Here is an 11,510-nt window from a genome sequence, read left to right on the forward strand (position 1 = left end):
TTATTCCCCCGGTTGTTGGAATACATGTTGAAATTGTTTTATATGTTAGAAAAATTATGTTTGGGGCCTATCTTTGCTTCATTTACTTCCCCCGTTGTTGGAACATATGCTAAAATCGTTTTATAAGTTGGAAAATTATGTTTGAGGCTCATTTCTTGCCTCCCTTGTTGCCTCTTATTTTGGTCCCGGTTTTGGCTATGCTGGAATAAAAAATATATATATATATACTCTTTGTTTTGGCCCACCTAGTGGTTTCGGTTTGACTCTTTTTGAAGTGAAACTATGATGGAATATGTGTTCTTTTTTGGCCTATCTAGTGGTCACGTTTTGGCCCTTCCCGAAAGACCGAAAGATACATTTGGCTTCTTTTGTGAGATATTGGATATATATTTCATTGTAAACTTTTGATGGAGTATGAAATTAAATCGTTTTGACATTGGTATGGTTTTCTATAAGGTTAGGAAGTTATTTCTCCTATTAATTAGTGACTTTTCTTTTGTGAAATAAAAAAGATTATACAATTTTATTTGGAGAAAATATGGGGTTGATGTAAATTGAATTCATTAGGGGTTTGGAAATCCATAAAATTGCCACTTGGAAAGGATATACTTCTCGGGATTGATCCGATCATTTTCTTTTTAACGAATTTAAACGTTTTAGACTGATACATTCCTGATTTTATCTTAAGCTTCACTGATTTGACTTGGTTTTAAAAATGTATCGGTCTCCTTTTCGTTTGTTTTGAAATATATATATATATACTCTTTGTTTTGGCCCACCTAGTGGTTTCGGTTTGACTCTTTTTGAAGTGAAACTATGATGGAATATGTGTTCTTTTTTGGCCTATCTAGTGGTCACGTTTTGGCCCTTCCCGAAAGACCGAAAGATACATTTGGCTTCTTTTGTGAGATATTGGATATATATTTCATTGTAAACTTTTGATGGAGTATGAAATTAAATCGTTTTGACATTGGTATGGTTTTCTATAAGGTTAGGAAGTTATTTCTCCTATTAATTAGTGACTTTTCTTTTGTGAAATAAAAAAGATTATACAATTTTATTTGGAGAAAATATGGGGTTGATGTAAATTGAATTCATTAGGGGTTTGGAAATCCATAAAATTGCCACTTGGAAAGGATATACTTCTCGGGATTGATCCGATCATTTTCTTTTTAACGAATTTAAACGTTTTAGACTGATACATTCCTGATTTTATCTTAAGCTTCACTGATTTGACTTGGTTTTAAAAATGTATCGGTCTCCTTTTCGTTTGTTTTGTTTTTTTTTTAACGGTCAAGTTAAAAATGGGAATTTCCAATTTAATTATATTCAGAAATGATTCACAGTCTTAAGGGAAAGAAAAAAGGGAGAGAAAATTTAAAAATAAAAACCTAAAGGGGGATAGAATAGCGAACCACCTACCGTTCCTTTTTGCATATGAAGGATAAAACTGTAAATTGGAAGAATATTTAGGGGTTAGAAGAAAGTGAGAGTTTAGTGAGAGTTTAGATAACAATTGACATGGATTGGAAAGATTAGTAGACCTGCACTTAGGTCCTTTAAGTTTGGAATAAACCTACATCTAATTGTTCTAATTAGATTTGAAGCACACTTCACAACTCTTTTGCCAGAACTATAGGTTCACCCCTTAGGTTTTAGGAGTCTGATGGTGAGCTAAGCTTAATCTAAAGATGTTTGAGGATTAGTTGAAAGGCACTTAGTTGAGGTTAGACACTTAAGACACTTCAAATAAACTAAAGTGTATGTTTCCTAGGTCTTAGGAGCACACCTTAAGAGAGAGTTTATCATCCTAATTTTTAAATGATCCTAAGATGCCAGACATCTGACCCCAGTTCATGAGATAACTAGGACACTAGTACGAGGGTGCACTAGATTGTGATTCATGACTGATTTAATTAGATCAAATAATGAAATTTTTACCTTAACTTGACCAAAACCGAAACCCAATGCTCCGGAATTTGAGTTTGTCTTACACTCAAATCCTCCTGGCAATTGGGGACATTCCAATATCACATATAAATTTCTTATTCTTGGTCTTTTATATGTGATATTGTATTTCATTTTATTTGTTTGTCTTTTTCCTACGATTTACCTGTTTCTGTTAAGTCTTTTTGAGGTCATACTTTCCTCTTTTATACAGCGCATAATAGTTAAACTTAAAGGAGCAATGAACCTACCAGGTGTACAGGTTTAATTTATACTACAGCATTTTATTTTCTCAACGTGTTATATTGTTTTTATATCTTGTTATACTACTCTTTATAGCATGTTATACTCTTCTTTCAGCATGTTATATTGTCTTTCCTTTTTACTGTACAGTACATTGTTACTTTTCTTTCACACTGCATGCTTAGTTACTTTGATATGTTATGTCTTAGTATAGAATAACCTAGTGGTTAGGAGCATGTTCAAAACTAAAACTGAACCAGGAGATGCTACTACGAAGCGTTTGGAGCGAATACCGTGGACAGCACGACGAGGAACAACTTCAAGGTGGATCTGCAGCAGTTAAACATCAAAACACATCACATAAACATATTCATATCACCTATCACCTTTCTTTAGTTTAAATAACAACCCATAGGATCACCCTTTAGGCTTTTCGCAAAACTCTGTTGTACAATTATAAATCCTAACGCTTTAGGATTCCGAGGTTACCGTGCGGTACGGTGTAAATCCTCCCATCTTTTTAGGTTATTTGCACAGTCCGATATTGTGTAAACATAAGTCTTAAATCCTAAATAATTTGCAGGATTGAAATATCAAATAATCATCACTTCAAAGACATAAAGCCGAACATTATGATAGTTGGGAGTTCACCGGGGTTTTCCCCAGATCTGTGATATCCCCTACTTTCCTTCCCTTTGGATTCATTAAATAACTGTTCCTATTTTGAGCCATTCTCATTTGATTTTCCCATGTCCAATCGTGAAAACCTAAACTTTGAAATCTTGAAAGCAAAACCACCTGATCTTAATCGAGAGTTTTCTTTAAGTGACCTCCAGTCATTTAAGATGTAATTAACAATAGGGGTTTGCCTCTATAGGGAACATGAAACCCAGATAAAATAAACCCTATTTAATTTTTATGTTAGGTAGGGGAACTTGTTGGCCTTTTTATAAAATATTTCGCAGACTAAAACGGATGTCTCAAATTCTTTAGTCTAGGTGATTGAATCCCTATTACAAGTGATACATTTATTTATTCGGGATAAGTGTATTACTTGTAGTATTGTATTCAATCATCTAAACTATTTAAAATGTGAGACCCGTTTGGTCTCACCTATTTTAAAATTAAAATGTTACATTTAAAAAAAATCAAAAAGGTTATATTTATATTTAAATTATTTTCAAAATTATAAAATCATCACTTTTTCAAACCGCGAAGGTTAAAAAAAAAACGGCCGACAGGCTTTTATGAAAAAGATTTTATTAGTGAAAATCTATCCACAGGTAATAGGTTTACACCCAAAAAGAAGAACAAAATGGTATGTATGAAAAATATGTAGGGCACCTATCTCGCATCCACATCTTATTTTCATGGAGGAAATATATTGTTTCTTAATGCTTGGGAAAGAATATAGATTATAAATATAAATAATCAAACAATATATAAGTTAATGGTATGAACAATAATTTGTCTTTCACCTTTTTAGAATGGCATTCTAGGCGGACTCTTACTCATATATGTCAATGTTGATGGAGGGGTTGTCGTTAGAGTGATCAAAGCCAGCAAAAGTAAACGTTTAGAAGAGTATAGGTAGGTATATCAACTTCTTAAAGAAGAGAAACAAGTTGAGAAACAAGTTGTAAAATTAGCTTAGAAGGAGAAAAGAATAATGTACTCTCATAGAAAATAATATTTGCCTAAATGAATAAGCATCGAGTAAGATCTTAAAATCTAAAACCTTTTCAAAAAAATCAAATTAGTTCATGGCATCTATTTCTTTTCTACAATAATAATACTAATAATAATAATAATAACAATAATAAATATAAACCTTTTTTTTTCCAATAATAACTAAGAAAATTACATTAATGGCATCAAAAAGAGCATTTCATGAGAGAAAAATATGAACAACATAAATACAACCAAATATCTAAAATGCATAAGAAAAAACAAGTTAGACACGAGAATTAGTGGAGATGGGTAAAAGATTATTGAAGAGAGGAGAAGCGGCACAATTAATAACATGGCAAGCTATCAAGATTGTCTTCCTTAAAAGTGAAGGGGGCATTCATATGAAATATTATTGTCCTTGAAATATTAATAGGAAGAAAATATGTGAGTGGCATTTAGATACATTCTACACAATTCTTATGCATTCACATATTTAACCCCTAAACTTTCATATTACATGGATAGCACTCAAATCTTTAATATTAAATCAATAATACCAATACCAATATTAAAATATTTTTAAAAGTGAAATATCCTTTTTCATGCATAAATTTAGAACATCAATATATTATAAATGTAAATATCAAACTTTAGGTGTTAAATATATAAATACAGAAAAATTGTGTGTTGTGTAAATTTTTCAAATTTTTATACTCAACAACACCATTCTAATGTGTAATGACAATAAGTTTGATGAAAAGTACCATCAATAGAAAAAATGTGAAGTTAAGACCACATAATTCTAAAGAATCATCAGCACAAAAAATTTTGATTAAATTGAAAAAATATATATATATTTAAAGATCTATAAGTGACATTTCAGCAAGTAGACCAAAACGACCCTTGAACAATCATCAAGGAATGTGATAAAATGGAGATATCCCATGAGAGCTAAAGCACAAATTATTGTAAGAGTCCTAGATCTATATTGGTTAATGGTATGAACAATAATTTGTCTTTCACCTTTTTAGAAAGCACAATAGTGGTTGAAGGTTTAATCTTTGAGACTAATAGGAAAAAACATTAGCGCACACTAACTACCACAAGAAAAGAACTGATAAGAAAATTATTTAGGCAAAGGCAAGGTTAAAATAGTGTGTGGGGTGAGATCGGAAATGAGGACCTTATTGTGTGTTCACTCTAGATCACGCACTTCATGAGAGGTTAGTGTTGGGCCTGAGTGGATGACAAGAAGTCTACAAGGAAGAGCATTACAAGAGAAGGTATGGATAAGGCTGCATGAAGGTTCCCAAGAAAAGGCACATGGTAAGAATTGTAAGAAAGAGGATGTGAATATGTGCGAACATAGGAGGTCAGTTATAATGGACACTGAATCTAAAGGAAGAATAGGAGGGGGTAAGGAATGCTAAGGATTAACCTCATTCTGATACAATGTTATTTTGGCAACTTATTCACTAGACCCTACTTAGCAATACAAAAATAAATGCAATGCTCTAGTGTACGTCCAAATAACATACACTATTCTGCAAATATTAAAAAATTCTCTATTTTAATCTTATCCTACACTAACAGTAAGCTTTCATAGACAAGCTAACGAATTTATTTTTAAAGCAGCAGCACTTGGTATGACCTTAGTTCTTCTAGTTTAATCTTGGAAAAGAATAGCCCATTACCATTTGGTGATATTTATGATATTTCTACTACACCTTATTTTCTTATAGATATAGAATTAGAATTGTTGTAGATACTTTGGATTTTGAGGAAGAATAATTTCTCTAGGATGTTATGAGCCCGATTCTTTTCCAAATATGATGTCCATTATTCAAAAGTGAGAATTGATATCTGGTTTTCTCCCTCTTTACTTTCCCCTTTACAAATTAAAAGAGAAACAAGAAACTCATTTCTACTATTTAACTGTCTTTTATCCTTAAATATGATCCGAAATCTCTATGACTAATTTATTAGGAGACTGCAAAGGATTGATTGAGGTTTGAAGTGCATAGTTTACTATGAAAAATCTAAGGAAGCAAATAATTGCTGTAGTGTCAACTGGTTTTCTCAATAAATCATTACCACTTATTTTTCTTTGTTTTGCATTAGGTTGTTGCATATCTTCATTTTAGATGTCAATGGCATTACATGTTTCTCCTTTACAATTCACATTGCTTATCATCAGTTAGTTCGAGATCCACAAGAAAATCAATACCCTAGATTGACATGCATTGGATATCATAGCATAATTTGGATTTGACTACGATATTTATGGTAATTCCGAAGTAATTTAGACACTAAAAATACTGATTTAGTACAACTAAAGAATCGACGAAGCATAATAAGCATGTATCACTTGCAACTTAAATACAAAAAACCAAGAGTTACTTAGTGGGGAAGCTTATTTGATCCTACCATCTAATATTAAGAAATTCAAGCTCAGTTGGAGAAGAAACTGAAAGAACATAGTAAATTGTTAAGAAGCATCTAACCCTTGAGTATTACTGGAAGAGTTGCCTCCTGCACAAGAGTCATCCTTTCGTAACCAGCGGCTTTTACTCCTTTCAGTGACAGTGGAGAAAGGGAAAATTGATCAAATCTGTTTTATGGAAAAAAAAGGTACCCAATTTTAATATAAATGACAAATGTAAGAAAATCCTTAGGGGTATAAAACCCTATATAATATCGTGGTTCGATTAATAATTCCAAAAGAAGCTTAAAATTTATAGAACAATGCCAATTAGTTTGCCTCAATTACAAAGAACTCAGATCAAGTCAAAACTGGTTAGGAAAGCATAACTGCTGATCTTTTGATGACTCAAACTATAGATTCGATCTGAAGAAGGCAAAATGATGCAACATAGACGAGAAAAGATAGCATATGTACTAAAAGAGCAGGAAACAAAAAAGTACATATTTAAGGGTAAAAATGTCAAGATAACATGAAATGATACTATTTAAAAGTCTTAAGAAAGCCTAAAAAAAGGTCTCTAGAACAGCAAAAATGAAAGCGTTGACAAACATTATAGTAACACTTCTCAGAACCACTCACTCAATAGTGGTGGGAGCAGAACGCATCACATCAATAATCTATGAGGTGGCCCAAGCCAGTGCTTGATAGTAAACTTTATTAAGATTGGATAAAAGAGTGATTAAGGTTTAAAATGTCTGGCAAGCATTGAAATTATAAAATTAATTAACAAAATTCATTAAATGTAACAAAAAAATGAAGATAGTGAATGATTCAACGGTAAAATTTCTTAAACTGAATAAGAAATTAAGGGTATATCCAAAGCATAAAGTATATGCAGCTTAATTGCATTATTATAAAAACAACTTTCAAATGAATAACAAAAAAATAAAGCTTCTCATAGTTTGATTCTTCTATTAAAAAGTCTATAGTTTTAAAATTTTTCAAACAAAACAAGAATTTATACTATTTTGTAAACAATGGCAATTGACACCAACATACATGTTGAGGTTTCTTGAAACCCAGCCCTACATGCTTATAGTTTTGACATCCTCTTATTACTGTTACAATTTGTTATGAAACATTGGTCTATAAACTATATATTAAACTAGTAATAGCATCAGGGTTGCCAAGAACTTTAGTGGTAAGGCCAACGGTTTAAAAAACCCTGGCATGAATGACAATATCAGTTGTTCTTATTTGTAAAAAAGAGCAAACTAACGTCCTTGTTTGCATGTGTAAAAAAAACTATTTCTCTTTAAACAAAAAAACATCAAATTATAATAAGTTTTAAACAAATAATCTTAGAAATTAAAATATATTGTTACTGTAAAAAAAATATTATACTTTGAAATATAAAAGAGATGCTTTGTATAAAAATTGTTAATGAATTTATCATAGTTAAAAGTATTTTAAAGATACATTGTCAAAAGAATGCTACAAATTTATGTTATTTGAGCTAAATATGAAACATAAAGTTAAGATAGTACAAATTTATTCATTCATTGACATAGTAAACAAACTTATTTTAAAAGCACACATATATTTACTTTTTGTTAATTTTTTAAATTTGAAGTTGAATATATAGTTTTGATTGTTTATTGACATGAATTTAAACTACAAGGCCAGAATATTTGTTTTTATCAAGATTTTTAATTAAGATCATATTAAATTTAAATTTAACTTGTTGAAATGAGTGTTTATTTGCTTGTTGGGCATATTTAGTAATTTAAATAGAAGTATAAGAGGTATTGCTCCTCTCAAGAATATCCAATCTTCTCTATTTTGTTACTAAATTTTGCTTGACTTCATTATAAAGCTTCTCCAAATGCTATAATTTCTAGAGAACAAAATTTTATGCAAAAATTTCAAACATAATATTTTAATTGTTTATGCATTACTTTACAAATGCATCTATTGCATTTTTTCCTTTGAAAGACACCCAAAAGTGACATAATTGAAAATTTTCCAATTAACCCTTCTAACAAAATTTACAATGAATCATGTCATCTTTCAGAATGCTATACAAAGGGAGAGGATTTAGAAGAATCCAAAGCTATATCAAATGTTAGGATTTTCTCCAAGTAGAATAACAAATATTTTTTAGTAGTGGTATACGTAATATAGATTGTAGAAGCCATTCGTATAGCCATACCTCCAGCCATTTGGGCTCAGTGCTACCAATATTCATTCTCCATTCATTTCTATTAGCATTTCTTTCAAGTACTAAATATATATTTCACAAATCCCTTTACATGGCTTATATCACTATTGTTTTCGTCTTCTCATTTTTTTTCCTAATTAAACTAATTTATTGGAAATGAGATACAGCAAAAAAAAAGGTAAGCACTACATAAAAAACTCAAAACATTAGCAACCAATAATGCTCAAGAAGTACTTTGAAAATCAAAAACTATTCAAGGCAGTCAGAAACGTTTTGAGATGGTTTGCACATGCATTTCTATAAAATGGAGTAAAGATAAATCTCAGCAAAAAAAAGGCTTTTAAACTAATGAAAAATTTGCAATGTTGCACGTGGTTGCGCATAAATTAAACTAGTTTCATTAACATAAATTATTATAACTTGCTCAAACCATGCATTAAATAAGTTAATGCTTCATCATTTCAATTGAAAACATGTAAGCGATCAGAAGATGCATTTTCAATGTAGGTTTAGCCACTGCAACATAAGACATCCTAAGGGCCACGAAAATCTATCAACCCTTACTTTCATATTAAAACTAAGTGGCTATTTGAAACTGTATGAATCAATTTTTACTAAAAACTACACAAAATTTCTAAAATTTTTGTTGTGCATCTTAAATCAAAACAATCAGCTTCTAGCAACTCAGATAATCTTAGCTTCACTCAGAAAGAACGGTATGAAGTTTTTTGGAACATAAAGCAATCGGCATAGCATCTTATCAGCTACATAGATTTCAAACATCGAACTTAGAAGAGAAACATACCTCGACTCAGTCAAGTAAGAATCACCAGCCGGCACAGAAGTTTTTGGTATTGCTTTTACAATATCGCCGTCACTGGACGTAAGAGAACCGCCCTTCTCAAAGGCACCATTTGCAACACTATCCTTCCTGTCTTCCTTGTCACCGAAAAAATCATTATCAGCATCAGACATATCATCATCACTGTCCTCCTCCTCCTCCTCACTCTGTACAGCAAGAATTGGACTTCTCATGCGTTCGCCTACTCTACCGCCAATTTCTAAATCACCCCCGCCTCTCTTATTGAAAGAAGAAGAAGCCCCGTGTCGATCACCAAGTCCTTTTCTGGAATTTTTAGAGACCCAAGGTCGATTTCCCCGCCCATTCCCAATCCCGCTACGGAAATCATCTGCATCATCATCACTATCAATTCGCCTCCTCAAGGATGAAGCTCTCTGACTACGAGATGAATACCCATCGGAATCACTATCCCTGTTCCTCCTTGAAGAGGGCCGACCATGAACCGCAGACCGAGAATCCCTCCCCTGCCCTTTACTCTTTAACCAATTTCTATCCCTATCCATAATTTCCTGTTTACCCCGACTACGACCAGAAAACTCGTCCTCGCTGCTATGCCTAGTACGAAAAGAGTCGGCCTTGAGGTCGCTGATCCAATCGCTGAGCTCCTCCTCGTCTTCAATGAGGCTCTTACTCTGCCCTGAGACACTTCCCGGTCGGAGTTGCCCACGCCTGGTGTCTCGGGTACCCGACCTCGCCGGACGAGCTGAGAACGTCCGACCGCCGGAATATTCTCGATGATAAACGAGAAGTAGTTGAGTTGAAGAGAAAGGTAAGTTCTTCAGCTTTAGTTTTGCGAAGACGCCGGACAAGGAGGAGCAGGGAGAACCACGGTGAATGGAAGCGGTGCTAAATAAGCGTATTGGCAGGGGGTGGGCCGCTTGGGGGTTTTAGGAGGGTTTGGGCATGCTTGATAGGGTTTGGACACACGTGGAGAAGTTGACGGTTGGATTTCGATCGTCTCGATTTGGAAAAAAATTGCTTACTTATATTTTTATACGGGTGTTATAAGTGCATTATATTCATATATTTGTGTTATATCTCTTGTAACATTCATATAATTTTTATATAACTTATATGTAACCTACAGATATGTGAAAATAGAAACGCGGAACTTATTTATAAATTCAAGTAGGTTACATGTAGGTTATATAGAGGTTACATGGAGGTTACAAGGGATATAAGGTGAATATAATGCCGATAAAACGCTCATATAACCTCTACTATGTACGCAGTGCTGCGTACGTCTTACGTATGCAAATTTTTTCCCTGAATTGAATTATGTGAGCAGATTTGAGTTAATTTTTTATCATACATATACTTAAAATTACATGATTATTAAAAAAAGTGATGAAAAAAGTTGGACAAATTATTAAATTGATAGTTTAGAGCCTTTTTGGCATTGTTTTTTTATTTTTGGTGTGACATTTAAGCATTTAAATTTTGATTATTTAAAAAGTTTATATCCTTATATACAAGATTGAAAAAGTCAAACTGAACCGGACTGGACGGTTCACTTAGTTGAATTGTAAATTGTGTCTAGTAACTTCAATGGATGAAAAAAATGTGAATTATCGGTTGAACCAATGAACAGTCCCAATTAGATAAAATTGATTTTTTCATATTATATATTTAATTACCTTTAATTCATAACTAAATGGCTCATGTTTCATTTAATTTTAATTCTATTAAATATATTGACAAACATATAGTTATGAATTTAAAAATCTTAAATCTAATAATTAATATGAGTTTAATCAAACTAATTTAGAATCTGCCCATCACCTCTCCACTTGGAAGCTCAAGTTGAAGAGTTATTTTTTTCCTATATAAATATTGAAGTGTTAAGTTTCTTTCATGAGGCTAAAAAATTTTAAGTGTTGAATATGAGTTAGGTAACAAAAATTAAGAATTTGAGTATGCTTTATAATTAGTAAAAGAGTTTTTTAAATTTAGAAGTATATAATAAAATTTATTTATTACTTTTTTTATTAATTGTAATAAATTATTTTTCTACTGTAAATTATAGTCATATTTATATGTCTATATTACATTTTTTTTATTTTAAAAATATTATATGTGTGTGTGTGTGTGTGTATATATATATATATATGTATATATATATACATATATATATATATATA

At 31.8% G+C, this 11,510-nt stretch overlaps 1 protein-coding gene across 1 annotated transcript in view; it reads right to left on the minus strand.

Moving 5' to 3' along the window:
• The window catches only part of LOC110029805 (DEAD-box ATP-dependent RNA helicase 31-like), a 32,438-nt gene that overhangs the window by 18,956 nt on the left and 1,972 nt on the right, over positions 1 to 11,510 (minus strand). The window contains exons 2-3 of the mRNA XM_020732262.1: positions 9,313 to 10,246; positions 6,366 to 6,472 (exon numbers count right to left, since the gene is read on the minus strand). Coding sequence (XP_020587921.1) covers positions 6,366 to 6,472; positions 9,313 to 10,246 — 1,041 coding nt within the window. The remainder of the gene's footprint in view (positions 1 to 6,365; positions 6,473 to 9,312; positions 10,247 to 11,510) is intronic.

Source organism: Phalaenopsis equestris, unplaced genomic scaffold, assembly GCF_001263595.1.
Source record: "Phalaenopsis equestris unplaced genomic scaffold, ASM126359v1 Scaffold000002, whole genome shotgun sequence".
NCBI classification, from domain to species: domain Eukaryota; kingdom Viridiplantae; phylum Streptophyta; class Magnoliopsida; order Asparagales; family Orchidaceae; genus Phalaenopsis; species Phalaenopsis equestris.